Source organism: Schistocerca piceifrons, chromosome X, assembly GCF_021461385.2.
Source record: "Schistocerca piceifrons isolate TAMUIC-IGC-003096 chromosome X, iqSchPice1.1, whole genome shotgun sequence".
In the NCBI taxonomy this organism is placed as follows: Eukaryota; Metazoa; Arthropoda; class Insecta; order Orthoptera; family Acrididae; genus Schistocerca; species Schistocerca piceifrons.
The window spans coordinates 234,390,782-234,410,160 of NC_060149.1; the positions used below are offsets into that span (position 1 = coordinate 234,390,782).

Genomic DNA, 19,379 nt, shown 5'->3' on the forward strand with positions numbered 1-19,379 from the left:
TTGCGTGCGCCACTTATCTAAGGAAAAGGAGTCGTGTGCACCATCTGTCTGCGAATTCTTTATGCTTTTGTCTGTGCGTGATCGTATTTTAACTATTTGTGTGCCTTATTTCCTGAGGCGGAAAGTAAGAAAGTAGGAACTAGCCCAACATTTGTCATCATGAACATGGGATACCGCCTGTAAACGACAATCTCCATACTTGGTAACGTATGTTAAGACATTGCACATCTTTTTTTTGTAGGAGAATTTAATTTCTTTCCTTAAAGCCGCGCTGACCATTCAACTACAGAAACGGGCTCTGAAGTTACGAACTTCACGTCACTGATCGTAACGGGCTCTGAAGTTACGAACTTTACGCCACTGATCGTACACAGTAACAGACGTGTAGTATCATTAAATCAATCATTGAAGTACATCATATACATAAGAACACATCTGTTACTTCACTTTCGCCTTTTCCTTTGTTTGTACACTGAGGTGACAAAAGTCACGGGATAACTCCTAATATCGTGTCGGACCTTCTTTTGCCATGTGTTGTGCAGCATCGCGACGTAGCATGGACTATACAAGTCGATGGAAGTCCCTTGCAGAAATATTGAGCCATGAGTTCTCTATAACCGTTCTTCGTTGCAAAACTGTTGCTGGTGTACGGTTTTGTGAACGAACTGACCTCTCGGTTATGTCCCATAAATATTTGATGGGATTCATGTAGGGTGGTCTGGTTGGTCAAATAATTCTCTCGAGTAGTCCAGAATGTTCTTCAAACCAATCGCGAACAGTTGTGGCCTGGTGACATGGTGCATCGTTATTTGGGGACATGATGTCTATGGATGGCTGAGAATGGGCACAAAGTAGACGAACATAACCATTTCCAGTCAATGATCAGTTTCGGTGGACTAGAGGACCCAGTCCATTCCATGTAAACACAGCCTACATTATTATTTAGCCACCACCAGCTAGCACAGTGCCTTATTGACAACTTGCGTCTATGGCTTCGTGGGGTCTGCGCCACACTCGATCCCTACCATCAGGTTTTATCAACTGAAATCGTTACTCATTCGACCGGGCCACTGTTTTCCAGGTCCATATGGTCCAACCGCTATGGTCCCGAGCCCAGGCGCTGCAGGCGATTTCGCGCTGTTAGCAAAGGCACTCACGTCGCTCGTCTGCTGCCATAGCACATGAATGTCGGATTTCGCCACGCTGACGTAAGGAATACGTTCGTCATACGTCCCACATTTCTGTAATTATTTTATGCAGTGTTGCTTGTTTGTTAACACTGACAACTCCACGTGCACGCTATTGCTCTCGGTCGTTATGTGAAGGCCGTCGGCCACTGCGTTGTCCGTGGTGAGAGGCAATGCCTGAAATTTGGTATTCTCGGCACACTATTCACACTGTGGATCATGGAATACTGAATTCCCTGACAATTGCCGAAATGGAATGTCCCATGCGTCTAGCTCCAACTACCATTCCGCGTTCAAAATCTGTTAATTCCCGTCGTACGGCCATAATCACGTCGGAAAACCGTTCGCGTGAATCGCCTGAGTAGAAATGACTTCTCCGCCAATGTGCTGCCCTTTCATACCTTGTGTACGCGATACTGCCGCCATATGTATATGTGCAAATCGCTGTCCCATGATTTTAGACACCTCAGTGTAAATCAAATTTAGAACCATCGCTACAGCTTTGAGATCAGTTAGTTAAATGTCCTTACAGCAAGTCTTTGAAGTACAAGGTTGTTTTATAAGATGGTGGTGGTCCCTCCTTTTATGTGACACACCACCGGCCGCTGTGGCCGAGCGGTTCTAGGTGCTTCAGTCGGTAACCGCGCGACCGCTACGGTCGCCGGTTCGAATGCTGCCACGGGCATGGATGTGTGTGATGTCCTTAGGTTAGTTAGGTTTAAGTAGTTCTAAGTTCTAGGGGACTGGTGACTTCAGATGTTAAGTCTCATAGTGCTCAGGGCCATTTGAACCATTTTTCTTTTTTATGTGACACACCATATGGCAGCCACCTCAAGTAGCATTCCTCTAATTCTTGCAGCCTATGAGTCACGAGGTGTGTTAGAGCGTAATTCTGGATAGATTCCGCTGTGCTTCGTCCTTCATCGCCAGATCACGCTGAAAAACCCCTGCTGGCAGCTACTCCGTCCCGTATCTTCCCAACACACGGTGAAGAGTTTCCACCTCTGGCAATCTTCTGCCTGCTTCTGACACAAATGACACACTATTGTTGCTCACCCTACAACTCTGCTGTCCCCAACCACACATGCCCTCATTGTTCGTCCTTCCCCTACTTTTTTACGTCAATAACTTGGATCCTGGCATGGTTCGGAACAGCAATAAGATTTTGTGGTTTTTTTCTTTGACTAAAACAAAACATTACAATTTAATGTTGTTCTAAGTGTAACACATAAGAATTTACGTAATATGAGAAAAGAACTCTGTTAAATTTGCCTCTCAGATATTCTGCGAATGACAGACTTCTTGTCTGATGTTAGTGATGTTCGTACCATTATCTCTTTGGCTGCTACGTAGAAGACCCGAAGGCATCTATGTTTATATCCTTTCATATTATTGTGGCATATTTTATAGCTTTTGAGAAAAAAAATATTATGTCAGATTATACGAGGGGCATTCAATAATTAAAGAGACAAATTGATGTAGAAATGAAACAGTTTGTAGGAGGAGTGTTGTACTTTCACGACTTTAGTTGGCATCGCTGGGGAGACCTGACAACAACTGTCGGAGTCCCGTTTTTTTTTTTTTTTTTATTTCTGAAGGTGAAAAACCGATTAAAATCTTTTCTCGAACCGCCTGGTGAAAGTCGTATGAACAGTGGATATTTTTATAAATAGGTCAAAGAGTTCAAAAACGATTGAATTTCAATAACTGACGAATAATGTCCTGTCCGACCAGCTGAAGTGTTAACTCCTTCGCTTGAGACCCCCATTGATGACATTATTCGTGAAGACCGAAGCATTACACTTGAACATATAGCGAAAACAGTTGCAATAGGAGTTGACACAGTTCATAAAGTTATCAGTAACAATCTGAAGTACAGTAAAACATGTGCAAGGTGGGTCTCGAAAGAGATAACGCAACAAGACAAGAAGACAAAACTCAGTATGTACAGACTTGAAAGAAGGGGCTAAAAGGAAGCTAACCCATTTCTAAACTAGATTTTAACGTGTGATGGAACTTAGTTTCATCATTTTGAACCTGAATCAAAAAGACAAAGCACGGAATTGGAGCACGCCAGCTCACCCGTCTGATAGAAATTCATAACACAGGTATCAACGGGAAAAGTCATGTTGACTGTCTTTTGAGATGGCGGTTAGTTGAAAGATTAGAGATTATGTTGAGAAGCAGTATACGTCTCATTTTATAAAAAATACAAAGTTTTTTCTGCATCACTCTGTCTCTTTAATTACTGAAAGTCCCTCGTACAACAACTGTTACAAATAGGGGACATTAATTGTGCTTCTGTTTTGTCATACTACACCGATCAAAGTTTATATACTCGGTACAGTCAAACGACGCACTTGATAAGCATTCTTTATAAATCTCAGGATCAATGTCACCGTAAATATTACTATGTAAATATAATATCATAATCTATGCTCTTCTGACATATAATTTTGTTTTTCGATGCCACCAGAGACCGCTAGAATTTATCGTTTCTTGCGTGAAGTCCACCATTGAAATTCTTAATCGATCTATGTAAGCAAGAGGTTAACATTTCTGTTTGTGTTCCAGCACAAGACGGCGAATGTAACAGTCCCCGAAAATGCTGAAATTACTGGAAATTGTGGCGAGGGAATTCAAAACATTTCAATTGTCTGGGATCCTCCAACAACACAGAAACGTTGGCGAAGGGAGATTCCGAAAGACAAGAATCATTTACTAATGAGTATACAAAAGACTGCAGATGGTCAGCGATACCATTTTGCTAGCGTTGAAATAATGGTTATCCTGGATTCTGTCAACTTCCCAGACGCTAAGGATCGAGGTAAGGGACACAGCAAACTTCAATGAATCTACGTTGTGAATAAATTATATTACAAAGTTCTAAGACATTTTACTTGAGGGTGATATATTTTTGCAAGTACAGTGAAGCAAATAGATACGAAACAGCGTGTCATCGGGGCACTACTTCAGTATTTTAACTAGAAAGTCATCAGAATGGATCGCCGTGGAGAACATGCAGAGTATTTCGACAACAGACTAACTTGTTATTACGAACGAACGAAGTGCACTGATGGATTAACAGTTGTAGCTTTTTTAATTTTTTTTTATTTTTTTAATCCAGTCCCCACCTTTCTGTAAGAGTTACTTGAGGCGAGTCAACAATGTTATCGCATCGATGTGTCTTTGTTCGTACATCCACTAACATGATCAATTTACGACAAGGTAGACGAAGCAAGTGAAAATGTCTAAGGACAGAGAAAGAAAGTACCACAGAGTCCGCTGTGTACTCGTACACCGCTGCGACAAGGGTTATTTGCCTCTAGCGCAACATTGTACTTAGATTAAGGATATGTTGGTAACTGGGTGAAGATAGTGAGAGTTCTCCATATTGTCGGGCTCCAGCTTCACAAACTCCAGCGGGTTCCTGTTGTTGCTGTGCAGCTGGAAAGCAGAGCAGCGCAGCGCAGGACACGCAGTTTGGCTAAAGCGTGACGGAGCAGCATAGTGCAGCCCTGGGGCGGACACCGGGGACAATATTTAATGCAACTGTTCAAATAGCACTGTTACACAGTGGTACCGATCAAGAAAATTAAATGTCTGCAATGGATCCAAGCTAGAATTCGCCCATAGAAAGTGTGTTTTCACCTCTCACCTCATTTTCGGATAGTATTAAATAAACTATTCAGCTTAATTACAATATCTTTCTCCTTGGTGCTACAATTTCAGTAATTTTAAACAAATTAACAATATACGCCCATTATCGGTATAATAGTTAGCCTCCAAGTTCCGTCTCGTACACTATGACGCTTAGACAGCTCCATGCTGTCAGTGTGTTATTCGCGAGCTTGCAACATATTCGTTCCCTCGGAATGTTCCGCCACAACCGTTCGGATCTACAGCTGTGATCCGTTTTAGAAAGCACGTGCCTCTAGAAACAGTTCTGTCCTTTACTGTCTGGCTGCGCTTGCCTGTGTCCTAGCCATACTCTCGGCCTTATTGCAAGGGTAAAACCCAAACACGGATGGCTAAAACCGAATAAAACTTATTTCAAAATACGAATACGTGTCTGGTTTACCACCAGCCAGTGTCATTTTTAATCAAGTTTTACATTTGTGTATAATCGATGTCTAAATGTTAACGAATCCGAGTCTACATAAGCGTAAGTTACTGAGGAAACAACAGTATGTAACAGACAGTTATAACCACCAGATTCATAAGTCATAAATCAGGTCTTATTTGGTAAAAAGCTTAACATTTGCTTGAAACAAAATACACCGGCTGACCAAAAAAGTGAAACATTCAGAAGATACGGTCGAATGTCAATGTAACATCATACAAGGCATGATCAGACAGTAACGGAAATTTTTTAATTTCGCGGGCTTTATACATAGGATTTTAAAAAAAAAATTATCTTGTTGGTACTCCTGAAGTATGATTGCATTTTCAACTGTTTTGAATATTTAATTTATAGCTGAAAGTCGAAAAGGATATACGTGTCTTCGAGTGCTCGTCGAATTTTTGTTTGCGGGAAAGGTGGATCAAAGAATTTGCATCAAGTTTTGCTAGAAAAATGGAATAAAGTGCAGTACCGTTTCCGAAACGTGACTATGGATTTGGTCGAATCTACTGTGAGTAAGGCAAGAGTTTACGAGTGGTATAAACATTCTGTAAGAGGGTCAAGATGTTGAAGACGACAACCGCCCCGAACGCCCTAGCACATCAATTACTGACGACATTGTGGAAGAAGTAAAGAAAATGGTTCTGAAAAATCACCGAATCTCCCTCAGAGAGGGTGCTGATGACATCGGCATACCATTTGGCTCATGCTAAGAAATTTTTTAGGAGGTTTTGGACATGAAATGTGTAGCAGCAAAGTTTATTCAGAACTTACAAAATTGTTAAGGCTTTCGTGGCCACTTGTTGACAAACTGCCTATTGGCTTCTGTCTCGGGTTCTTCGGCCGACGTTCATCTAATGATTTTTCTGACGTTTCGCCAGCACGAGTGGCTGGCATTGTCAAAGCTTCAGCCTCCATTGCTGAAGCTTTGACAATGCCAGCCACTCGTGCTGGCGAAACGTCAGAAAAATCATTAGATGAACGTCGGCCGAAGAACCTGAGACAGAAGCCAATAGGCAGTTTATTCAGAACTTGTTGAATTTCGACCAAAAACAACGTCACGTGTATATCGCTCAGGAATTACTGAATGAAGTCGACAACGATCCAGAACTGATGACAACACATCGGTATACGAGTAGGACGTCGAAACCAAGGCCCAATCGTCCCTATGGAAACTGCCTGAAGAGCCAAGACAGAAAAAAAATCCACACGTTCGATCACATGTGAAGGTTCTTCTCGTTGTTTTCTTAGATTACAATGGGATATAGCATCACGAGCTCTTACCTTATGATCGTACGGTCAATAAGGAGTACTACCTCGAAGTTATGCATCGTTTGCGTCAAGTAACCGGAAGAAAATGACGAGAATTGGGGCAAAAACCACTCGTGGAAATTGCATCACGATAATGCTCCTGCTCGCACATCAATGCTTATTCGTGATTTTTTGGCAAAAAACAAAACCGTTATGTTGGCTCAGTCTCCGTATTCGCGAACGTGGCCCCCTGCGACTTCATTCTGCTCCCAAGGCTGAAGAGAACCATGAAAGGAGGTCGTTTTGCCACCACTGATGAGATAAAAACAGAATCGCTGAAGGAGCTGAACACAATAACGTAAAGTGAGTTGCAGAAGTGCTACCGAGATTGCAAAAAGCCCTCACACAAGTGTATCATATCTAAGGGGCAGTAGTTTGAAGGGGACAAAATTGACGCTGATGAATAAATAAAGATTCTTCAAGAAAAACAAAAATTCCCGTTACTTCTTGACCACACCTCGTACATGTGCTCACCATCGATTCCGATGTAAATGATTAGAGTAGCAATTATCTCTGACAGGTAGAACGGCCACCAGAGTGCATTAGTGTTGTCAATGTTTAGTGTTTTTCCCAGGCCTGGTAGAGTGCAAGGTGTTAATAATTAAAGTTCCAGTTTGAAAACGTTGTAGAAAGAGAACCACTGCTCAGAATAACGTCAAATTTTAACGGCATATTATTGACGCTGGGAGAGAAGTAATGTAAGAAACAAAATTACGCAAGTTTTACCAATTAATGACGAAAACGAGGTCGGCTACAAATCGCAATACGACGGCAATTGTTTGAGTTGCACATTACACCACCCGTACTGTTCAATGTGCATGACTGCACAAGTTCAGCAGTCAACTGTTGTGGCACTGTCAGTTAGGTAAGCCCAATCACCATGGCAAGGCCGTACCATATCGGATCGGAAAAATCGGTTTTGAATTGTCCTGAAGCCAAAAACAGCATAAAAAGCAAAATGACATCAGCCTTTAATGGTCCTGGGTCAAAAATCCGCATAAAAAGTAAACAGTATGTTCCACAACATATTGCAATATATTGGGCGGGCGCGGCTCGTAATTAAAGGCTCTGAGGCGGAGCCGCCCCAAAATGTTTATTAAAATAAATTTCTCAATAATGTATTACGGAATTTACATTATCAGAATGCATTTCTCATATTTCCCAGACAGGACTAAGTAACGCTAGTGAACATTTTTGGAACTCTTGATAAGTGATGTCACTCGATGTTTTCGAACAAGTAGAAGCTAGTCTTAAGGCTGAGCCTTGAAATCCCGCTTAGCTCTATGTAGCTGAGGTGTGGGGGCGTGCTTTCCTCGGAGTACAACTCTTATGGGCGTCGCGAAGTGTCTGGTGTTTCAGCCTAAGGGTTTCCTACCAAACTGCACACAATTTTCACCTTCCACTGCTTACATCAAAAGAGAATGGATAGAGTTGCTGAAACTTTGCTGTCGAATCCCTGTCTCCGTATATCTATTTATGCTTTAATGTGTCTTTAATCGACGTTTAGTATTATTGTTCTGATAGTGTTTTAGACAGTTTTTATTCTGTCCACTGCTGGAATAAGTTTGAAAATATCTTGGCAGAGTGCAAGATTACAGTAACATAAGTACACTGAAGGCCAAAGAAACTGATACATCTGCCTAATATCGTGTTCGGCCCCCGCGAGCACGCAGAAGTGCCGCAACACGACTGATGTCTGAAGTAGTGCTGGACAGAACTGACACAATGAATCCTGCAGGGCTGTCCATAAATCCGTAAGAGTACGAGGTGGTGGAGACCTCTTCTGAACAGCACGTTGCAAGACATTCCAGATATGCTCAATAATGTTCATATCTGGGGAGTTTGGTGGCCAGCGGAAGTGTTTAAACTCAGAAGAGCATTCGTGGAGCCACTCTGCAGCAATTCTGGACGTGTGGAGTGTCGCATTGTCCTGCTGGAATTGTCCAAGTCCGTCTGAATGCACAATGGACATGATTGGATGTGGGTGATCAGACAGGATACTTACGTATGTGATACCTGTCAGAGTCTTATCTAGACATATCATGAGTTCCATATCACTCCAGCTGCACATGTCTCACACCATTACAGAGCCTCCACCAGCTTGAACAGTCCCATGTTGACATGCGGGGTCCATGGATTCATGAGGCTGTCTCCATACCAGTATACGTCCATCTGCTCAATACAATTTGAAACGAGACTCGTCCGACTAGGCAACGTGTTTCCAGTCATCAACAGTCCAATGTCGGTGTTGACAGGCGCAGACGAGGTGTAAAGCTTTGTGTCGTGCAGTCATCAAGGGTACACGAGTGGGCCTTCGGCTCCAAAAGCCAATATCGATGATATTTCGTTGAGTGGTTTGCACGCTGACACTTGTTGATGGCCCAGCACTGGAATCTGCAGCAATTTGGGGAAGGGCTGCACTTCTGTCACATTGAACGATTCTCTTCCGTCGTCGTTGGTCCCATTCCTGCAGGATCTTTTTCTGGACGTACCGGATTCCTGATATTCATGGTACAATCGTGAAACGGTGGTACGGGTAAATCCCCACTTCATCGCTACCTCGGAAATGCTGTGTCTCATCACTCGTGCCCCGACTATAACACCACATTCAAACTCACTTAAATCTTGGTAACCTGCCATTGTAGCACCAGTAACCGACCTACCAACGGCGCCAGACACTTGTCGTATATACGCGCTGCCGACCTCAGCACCGTATTCTGCCTGTTTACAAATCTCTGTATTTGAATACGCATACCTATACCAGTTTCTTTGGCGCTTTAGTGTATTGCCATCGCCGGCCGGAGTGGTCGAGCGGTTCTAGGCGCTACAGTCTGGAGCCGCGCGACCGCTACGGTCGTAGGTTCGAATCCTGCCTCGGGCATGGATGTGTGTGATGTCCTTCGGTTAGTTAGGTTTAAGTAGTTCTAAGTTCTAGGGGACTGATGACCTCAGAAGTTAAGTCCCATAGTGTTCAGAGCCATTTGAACCATTTGTATTGCCATCTAGCGAGAGTGTCACCAATGATTACAGGAAAAAGCGAGCGAAACATACCCCTTGCGCGAAATATGTTCCGTTGCTTTAATTTCTTTGCTTGCTGACTGCGGGTACGTACGGTATTAGCAAGTTTCTTTTTGTTAATGTCTTATGCATGAGTTTAGTTTTACTTTTTTGCGAATAACAGCAGCATACCACTAGTTCGAAAACAGCACAATATGAATTCAGTGTGCAATTTATCAGGTAAAATTTTGGAACATATAGTTAGGATGAAAGTGGAGGAACTTGGTGCGCCTAGGCCCGATGTAAATATAACAGTGTACAAGCAATTTTAACAGAGCAATGTACAATGCAGCTGAGTGTTTGTGTGCGCCATATCATTTACAATGAATATTTTTATAATACACAAGTATAAATACGACAAACACGATGTGTAAATTAGCATGACTGTTGCTCAGGTAGCCCATGTCAGCCAGTCACAACAGAAGATCCGTGACGTGATGGAAACGTCACTGTTTCGTTATGCAAACTCATTAACATCGTGGTTTGAGGGTAAAAAACTTTAAAGGTCTGAAGTTAAGAAATTAAAATATCAAAAACATTAAGCAAGCAGCGAAGCTAACATACACTGCATTAAGGATCTCTCCAAAACGTCTCTTTGGTACGATTTGTTGTGGTAAACTATCGGAAAATGTGACGTTGGGGGATAAATAAGCTACCTATAGATTTTTCCATGAAGTTAGCTTTTGATATTATTTGGTAGTTGCTTATGAAACGGAAAGAAGACACAGTATGTAAATGTTTGGCTAGTGTGTGATGTATCCTCCTCCTTCCGAAATCTTGTTTATGGTGACAGACTGATCTGTAGCACAGCCCGAGGTTGATTTAGTTCCGGTTGATAAACGTTGCAGCCTTCCCCAGTATGGAAATCGCGAGCCATGCCTGGTCTCGGTGGGTCATATTCAGAATGCGTTATGCAATGCGTGCCTTCAATTCAGCTACGTTTGTATCTGGAGCAATGACCACAACATCTTTCAGATAACCCCACAGCCGAACGTCTCACGGATTAGCTCAGATGATCTGGACAGTCACGCTGTAAGGAAATAACAATTGTTAATTCTGGCATTTCCGAAATGCTTCCGCAGCAATCGCTTCACTGGCTGTGCAATGTGTGGAGTAGCGTGCATAAAAATGATCCTGCCCACACATCCGTGCTATTGAAGAGTTGGAATGATCTTGATGCGCAAAAGGCTCTCACACCAAAAGGTACAGGAAACAGTACCCGCAGGACTCGTCTCCTAGAAAAATATGCACCTACGATAAACGCTACTGTCAACCCGCGTCACACAGTCACTTTTGCAGAATGAAGTGATATCAGCTAATGTGCGTGTATATTTTCCGTTGCCCATATTCTGCTATCCTGCGTATTGACATGTCCTTAGAGATGGAAATGAGCTTTATCTCATGACAGAATGTTCCGCAGCCATTCATTGTACACTTCCACACGAGCAAGAAATTCCAGAGTGAACGCTTGTCATGCTGGCAGGTCGGCAGGAAGCAACTCCTGAAAAAGATCTTTTTTATGGATAGCAATGTAGCATGCGTCTTAGGATTTTATGCACCATGCTCGCAGAAATGTTCAACGTTTGGGCATGCTCTGCATGCTTACACGCCACCACTCGACCCCTCCTGCAGTACTGTGGTCACATCTTCTACAGACGTTGTATCAACTGCTTTCCTCCCTCTGCCACGTTGCACTTCAAAAGAACCTGTCTCTTTCAATTTTATAATCATTTTCACCAGACCCTTAACAGACATCAGACCACTGCCTTTTTTCATACCCTTGAGTGCCCAGAACTTTTGCAGGGCTACTGGCAGACAGCCACCATTCTTGTAAATGAGTTTTACCAGCAGCACGCGATCCTTCATTAAGACAGTCATGTTGGGCATATCAGATACAAACTGAGGAACAGCAGTGTGCTGCGCATCTGTTGGTGTGCATATCCTGACGCTTACAGCGCCATCTATTCGCAACATTTTCGTTAGTTTTTTCATGATGTTTCCCCTTGTGTCAATAATACACTCTTCAAGTCTAACGTCATTCTGAGAAGTGGTTATCTTTCTATAGCGTTTTGAAACCGGAACCTTAATTATGGACAGCCTGTAATTGAGAGGTGTGAACAGTGTCAGACGTTGAGTGATCACTGTGAAGGCCATGGAGACGCAACATCTCATTTGAGAATACGTTATGAACACCAGACACTGTTTGAAGGGGGTCTGATTGTGGGTCTCCATTTGGTCGGCTGGTCGAATCGTGCAATATCCAGATTTGTGGAAGTTCAGATGTGACAGTGGTCCAATGTTGGACTGCGTAGAAAGATGTCTGCAGGTATACTCGTCAGCAAGGTTCTGGTGATCCATGTCTGGCCACAACAAGTAATAACTGTTATGTAGTGCACAGAGGACATCATATCCCCTTCAAATCTGTGCCTCTCATCCAATATCAAGTAATGGGCTCCCTGTAACTTTCTGTGTCTTTCTGCATAATTGCTCAGACACTAGCAGCAGCTGAACTACGGAATTACTGAGCCATGCATAAGCTTCTGTTAACTCCAGGACACAAATCACTGCTTTTGGAGTGGTGCTGTGACCAGAAAGCAAGGGCTCCTGTTAAATGACATCTCACTGCATTCAGTGATGTATCACAGTTCTTTCTCTGCCCCACGTGACCATCATTGTTAAGTATGTTAGTAACCTATGGAGGGGTTCAATTCTTTCACTATTTTGGAAAGTCACATTTGTTTTACTCCTGGAACCATGATGTGGGGAGCCATCGCATATAACTTCAGGTCACAGCTGGTTGTGATTGAGGAAACTCCAACTACACAGTGGTACATCATGTACATCTTGCATTCTTGTGTGTTACATCTCATGCAACAGCTATCAATTGTCTGCATGATATTGAGCTACTCCTGTGACCAGCAAGGTGCCGAGATCTGTCCCTGATTGAACATGTGTGGAGCCTGCTCAGATGTCAGCTTAGTCCCAGTGCCAGTATCCATGTTATCGCGGACCAGTTACAACAGTTATGGACTAGCTTGCCTCAGGATAGGGTACATTGGCTTTATGACACCCTTCACAACCAAATCGCTGCATCAATTTTTCAAGCTGGGGTACTTCTCTTGTCAGACACATCATTTGAGTGGTTGGTGTGATTAAAAACACTCACCTGTCATTGTCATGTAGGTGCATGGACCGTGTTTGTATGCCAGTGTTGTCAGCTTCTGTGATAAAAATTTCCAAGATATTACTTAGACTGATGAGACAAATATCGGTACTTTTTCACAGGGACTCGCTGAGTTCACTATCATATTCTGTGATGTGTCAGTTGTGGCAGCCACAGGTGGATACTTTTGGTGCATTATGTTTCCCTCTGTGGTTTTGGTTGAGGTTTTCTGGGTTCTGGACTTCTTTTATGTAGGTAGTGGTGTTGCCAGTTTCTTGAATTCCTCCCCAGGAAGATCTAGGCGGAACTCGAGTTGCATGTCTGCATTATGTAAGGGAGACTGGGGCAATACTTACTCCTCAAGAGAGTTTCCATTTTGTTTTGGAATCTGTCACTTTCATGGAAAAATTCATAGCACTTTGTATGGTCCAAGAATGTTAGACACATAGCTATACCAGAAAAACTGAAAAATTTTTAATACCTTCGGCACTAAATAAACATTTTCTTAAGTCTGCAACTGGTCAGTATTTCCTGAGTACTTGGGTAGTATCAGTCCCTTTGTTTTAAATTCCTTTATTAAGGAAAGAAATTACTGGACTGTTCAGTGACAGACAGTCAGAAAATGACAAGAATATGCTCAGAACTAAATTCCATAACATTATCAAACAAAGAATCAAGAGTGCTATTGTCTTCTTTTGGGAAATAGGGTGAATTCAGCAGACTAATTAAGGATCATCAGTAATGCATCTGTTCGTTTGGGTATGATGTGTACCTCTTTTTCTCAAATCTGAAGAAGGGCTTGTTGCACAAATGATTGAAGAATCTACAGATGCTCTGCCATGAAGATAAGAGCTGCACTAATAGTGTGAATGCAGTTGCAGATGGTAGTGTTGGTGATTGAATGCAATGAGAACTATCAATGGATTAAGAGCAAGTCAGTTGCTAACGGTTTAATAGCAGTATAATCCCAGCCATGATAGAGTGGCTGTAATTTACTGTTGAAATTAGTTGTAGAATCAACAACCTATTAAGTATAGTCATAGAAGGCTATGGTAGAAATGATCACCTGATGACCAGATAAACATGGTTTTTAACTTTCAGAAACTGTTTGCAAATGACATAACAGTATACAAGGAGATAACAGTCTTAAAAAATTATTTGGATATACAAGAAGACTTAACGATGTTTATCACTTGTTTGTAAAGAGCAATACCTGACCCTCAACACAAATAAATTTTACACAGTATATAAAATAAACAAAAAAAGTCTGAAGTCCTTTGACTATATGATCACACACTGGAATTGCTGGAGCCAACAAGTATCTAGGAGTATGCCTCTGAAATTATATATTGCAGAATTACTATAAATATATAACCATAGGGAAGAACAATGCCAAACTGGATTTAATCAGAAGAAAGCTAATAAAGTGCTGTTTACGCATGAAGGAGATGATTCACAGAACCTTCATTCAATAAATTCTTGTTTGTTTGTCTGGAACCTGTATCAAGTTGCTTCAGAGGAAGACATGGAAAGTATTCAAAGAAGAGTTGTGCACTTGGTCACAGATTTGTTTCATTAGCATCACAGAAATGCTCATTGAACTCCAGTGGGAGTGACTACAAGAAATTTATTGTGCATTGTATAAATCTTCACTCTCAAACTCCAAAGAACCCACTTTCCCATACAACTCTAAAAATATATAACTTCCTTTAACTTATTTCTGCATTAAATACGAGAAAGAATTTAGGACTGACTGCAGTCTGAATAGCAAACATTTCAGTTGTAATACTAGCAATCCATGTGGCAGCTACATTTCTGAAACGCTACAACATGAACTGAAAATTTCTGTAATATTATGAAAAGAATATATTGTTATTCACCATATAGAGAAGACGTTGAGTTGCTCACAGGCACAACAAAAAGAGAGCCATGCATTTGAGTTTTTCACTGAAAGGCCTTCTGCCAACGTAGGAGACACATTCACACAAGCACAGTTACAGACACATGGCCACTGTTTGTGGCCACTGAGGCTGGACTGTTTGTCATGATATTTTGCTCGACAGATCATATGATATAAAAGACAGAAAGTTTCCATGCATGTCAACAACAGTGAATAATGAAAACTTAGCAACCTGTTAGCTTTAAATATGTGGTGTCTATTGCAGTTTAATATAAGTCTGTGCTTCAGGAATCAGAAAAGTAATAGTGAACATAGTAATGCCTCTTGAGTTAACACAAGAACATATTTCTTGAAGCCATTTCTAAAAGTTCGATTTGAAAATTAGATATTTCTGCTTTAGCAAGAACCACAACTTACCATTATTTCATAAGGGTTATTTAGTTGTTTTGTATTATTATTGTTGTTGTTGTTACTTGTTTTTACATAAAATGATGGTGAAATTCTTGTGCTTTGGCTGCAACAAAACCTACAAAATACACAGATTATATTTATCATTTGATATAGCTTCATTCATTTTTTAGATACTATAATGTATTTTAAGCTGTCTCATGAGAATGTGTTACACACCCTATCATCTTTCCTTGTGAAAGATAATGTGCCAACATCACAGTAGTGCTCATTTATGTCATAAGAATGATGTAACCTTTGGCTTATTCTCCATACTGAACTTGCTCCAAACCACAATCCATGCCCTGAAAACAATAAACCAGTGTATGGGTTTCCTCCCACTCTTAAACAGTCCCCATTTTAGATACTTACTCTTGCCAGTGTCACTACTAAAGCAGTTGAAATTTAATCAGCTAAATATTATTGTTCTTTGTACATCCTCACAGTCAAATTCAAAACATGATTATTATGGAGCCCACAGATAACTTCAGCAGTCCAAACAAACCCCAGAACAGTATACCTCTTGCTTCAGTTTTCTTGAGCACTCTTTCAGTAGTCTCATTATTTGGAAGAGAACTTGTTTGCTTCACAGACTACATCTTTCTCTCATATGAAGTTGGTAATCCAGTGTATTATCAAATGTTGCCTCAGAGTTCTGTAAATTTTTTTAACATTTAAGAGGTGTCTTCCTAAATTTTACTGCAATGTAAAAAATTATTAAATGGTTCTTTCTATATTTATAGTCATTTTCTGTTATTTGGCGATGTCTGTAATCCAGGAAGGATTTCCTAAAAATTTTGCAATATGATAATTTTCTTACCCTGCCATAAACTGTAAGACCTTCTGAAAATAGTCTATCATTAGAGTTGGTACCACTGTGTATGTATACAGTATATTACATTATATGCAGTGGCAACAAGAAGGGCACCCACCAGCCCTTAAATTAACTATGCCAAATCCATTAACAAAAATGCTGACCCTGCACTGATGCAAGATAAAGCTATAAGAGAAAGAAAAAGATATTACAAATATATGCAGTATATTGCAAGTAGTGCACTATCCCATAGCACCCTTCCCAGCACTTCCACTTTCCCTGTTAATCACTACTTTGTCCTTAAACTTTATCCTTATCCTTATGCTGTTCTTCAAAAAGCCCTCAACCCAAACCACAATTCAAGTCTCAGTTACTGCGTAAAGAGCCCTTGATGTAACTTTATCAAATGCTTTTGTCAGATTTACAGTGATCCAGTGTACTGAAACTTTCATCTAATGGTTCTACAACAGTCTAAGAAAATTGATGAACTGAAATTTGAGTCATTGTTGCTTCCTGAAGTCATGCTGGGCCTCCTTAAGACAATACAACACATTGCTTATTGTACTGATTTATATGGTTAACAGTATCTCCATAACTTCATTTATTACAAATTTTAAGTTGAGAGGCCTATAATTTCCAAAATTATGTGGATAAAATACCTTCCTGGCTGATTAAAACTGTGAGTTGGACCAAGAATCAACTTGTAACCTGTGCCTTTTGCGGGAAAGTGCTCTATCAACTGAGCTACCCAAGCAGAACTCATGACCCATCCTCACAGCTTGAATTCTGCTAGTACCTCATCTCCTAACTTCCAAACTTCACAGAAGCTCTTCTGCAAACCTTGCAGAACTATTACTCCTAGAAGAAAGGATATTGTGGAGACAAGGCTTAGCCACAGCCTGGGGAATGTTTCCAGAATGAAATTTTCACTCTACAGCAGAGTGGGCAACAATATGAAACTTCCTGGCAGATTAAAACAGTTCTAATCTGCCAGGAAGTTTCATATCAGCACACACTCCACTGCAGAGTGAAAATTTCATTATGTAGATCATTCATTTTGTGGAAGGGAGTCACAGAGGGTACATGTAAGTCACCTGGCATTTCCTTTGCAGTCAAATTTACTCTAAAAGGGGTGTCAATGTTGTTTGACTGCAGTTACTAATTAGACATGATGTACTATTCAATTTATGCTTTTATCATAACAGTATGGGTCTTTGAGAATGGGGCTGGGTATGGAGAGAGGACTGGTGAGGGACATTGATTTAAACTGCTTATTTTCACCCACATCTCAATTGTACACTATTTCTTCACTTTCCTGTAAATTATCTTTCATTTAATATAATGCAAACAATTTACCTTTCTTGCAAATAATGCAGTCAGTGCTACAAATCCTAATGATGATGTAATTGAAAATAATGTTTAAAAATGATTACTTTGTGTGGTTCACAACTATCACTTTGTCATGAATCTTTAAGAAGTTACATACTTCAACTACTGCTTGCCAGCTCATGCAATTTCTTGTGAAATTCATTACTTCTCATTTTATGCCACTGTGGTTCAGAAAAGGGCAATAATGCTGTAACAAAGAACATAGCCTTCATAGCCAGTGAAAGAAAAATGCCTAACAAGCAGGAACATAGCTTCAAAACAAACTGAATACTTCTCTTCCTGTCACCTCCTGTTGTTACAGAGATGAACTTAACATACAAAAATGTAGCATGTCCAGTGAGAAAGTATCGCACATGTATTTATGTTACTAATTGAAAGTCTTTTTCTTAATTTAATTTTATCCGCTGTATTTATATGCTGAACTCTGTGGTTCTAAATGCAGTTTTAATCATTACTACTAACTGAACAAATAAAGTTTTAACAACTGCACCTAAAGCAGTTTTCAAAGTTGTATTTTGTGAACACTCTGTCATACAAAACCTGTTAATGTGCCTGAAATGGATTGTATTATATATGTAACATAATGTCTGCTTATTTTCAGATACACCATTCACTTCAGTTGTTACTGATGCACAACTGTTTCAAGTGGAAGTTGGCAAAGGAATGGAGTGCCAGCAGACTACTACAATCAAGGGGACTAATGATGCCATCATTCATATGGAGAATGTGAAATACTATGCCTACAATAATCAGCCCGGGGCTGATTCAGAAATTACCTGTAAGTAGCTTTACCACTTCTAAATTGTGGAATGATATTTGCAGTGCAGTAAAAACAATTGTAGAAACTGATAGTTCTGTGAAAGACTTACCTGTATGACAACTCATGAATAGAAAATAGGAGGCACTTGTATGTAGTGTTCCACATAGGTCTTCTTCAAGGATATTGTGTGAGGCATTCTGTTACTTCTTCACTGTGACAAATTTTCATATATGGAGAATATTGAATCTGATGGGACAGACAGAGGAAAATAAGAGAAAACTGTAAGCAGATTCATTTTAGGAGAATCTGAAGCATGAATCATAAAGAAACTTGAGCAATATATTTTTGGAATGTCTTTTCAGTGCAAACAGAGACAGGAATTGAAAACTGAAATACGAAGCACATTATTATTAAACAATTTTTGGTTGTCCCCAATGAAGTCAAATGATGTATTATTATTTATTGATATATCATTAGATTTCATTAGATGATTACTCCTATTATATGGTTTGTACACACACAGTTTCAGTAAGCTCCCAGCTTTTCTTATAGCTCAGCTCATGCAAATTAACAATTTACATCACACAGTAAGGGGTAACCTGCCAGAATGTACTATAAAAATTCTATTTTTGTGATATAGGTCATATATGCAATTTATCCTCTTAAAATAAATCAGTAAGACACTTTAAATCATAGTTGGAATTCATGTGATGTGGTGAAAGTTCTAGTTTATGTCCAATGCTGCATATGTTATGTATTTGGGCTTTGGTGGTAAGTCATACATTGTCTTTTGAGTCCCTGCCATAGTTGTAACTATCTACACTGGCTGACAAAAAAGTGAAGCACCAAGAGGGGGAGGAGGAAACAAAATGAAATCTCGTGGCTTGAGAGGGTTTATGATGTTATTTCAGTGATTACAGACTTGAGTCAAATTTATAAAGAACTTGGCAGTATGAAGGCCACTTATTAGTATGAAGCTGCACTCCCTCTGGACTGGATACATTTTCTGATTTGGTTATGAAGGGCCTCACAAAACTGTTGTAACCTCTCCTGAGGCATGCCAGCTCACAACTGTTGTAACAAATCCTTGATATCCTGGGTGCTGGCACTGGGACAGAGTTTATGTCCAAACCGGTCCAACACTTGTTCTGTTGGGGACAGATCTGGAGATATTGCTGGTCACAGAAGTACCTCAACATCATAGAGATATGTAAAAGTGTGGAGAAGT

General features: G+C 40.6%; 1 protein-coding gene across 1 annotated transcript in view; it reads left to right on the forward strand.

The window, feature by feature from the left end:
• The window catches only part of LOC124722282 (serine-rich adhesin for platelets-like), a 152,397-nt gene that overhangs the window by 119,845 nt on the left and 13,173 nt on the right, over window positions 1–19,379 (forward strand). Inside the window, exons 4-5 of the mRNA XM_047247468.1 lie at window positions 3,762–4,014; window positions 17,993–18,169. Of these exons, the coding sequence (XP_047103424.1) occupies window positions 3,762–4,014; window positions 17,993–18,169 (430 nt within the window). The remainder of the gene's footprint in view (window positions 1–3,761; window positions 4,015–17,992; window positions 18,170–19,379) is intronic.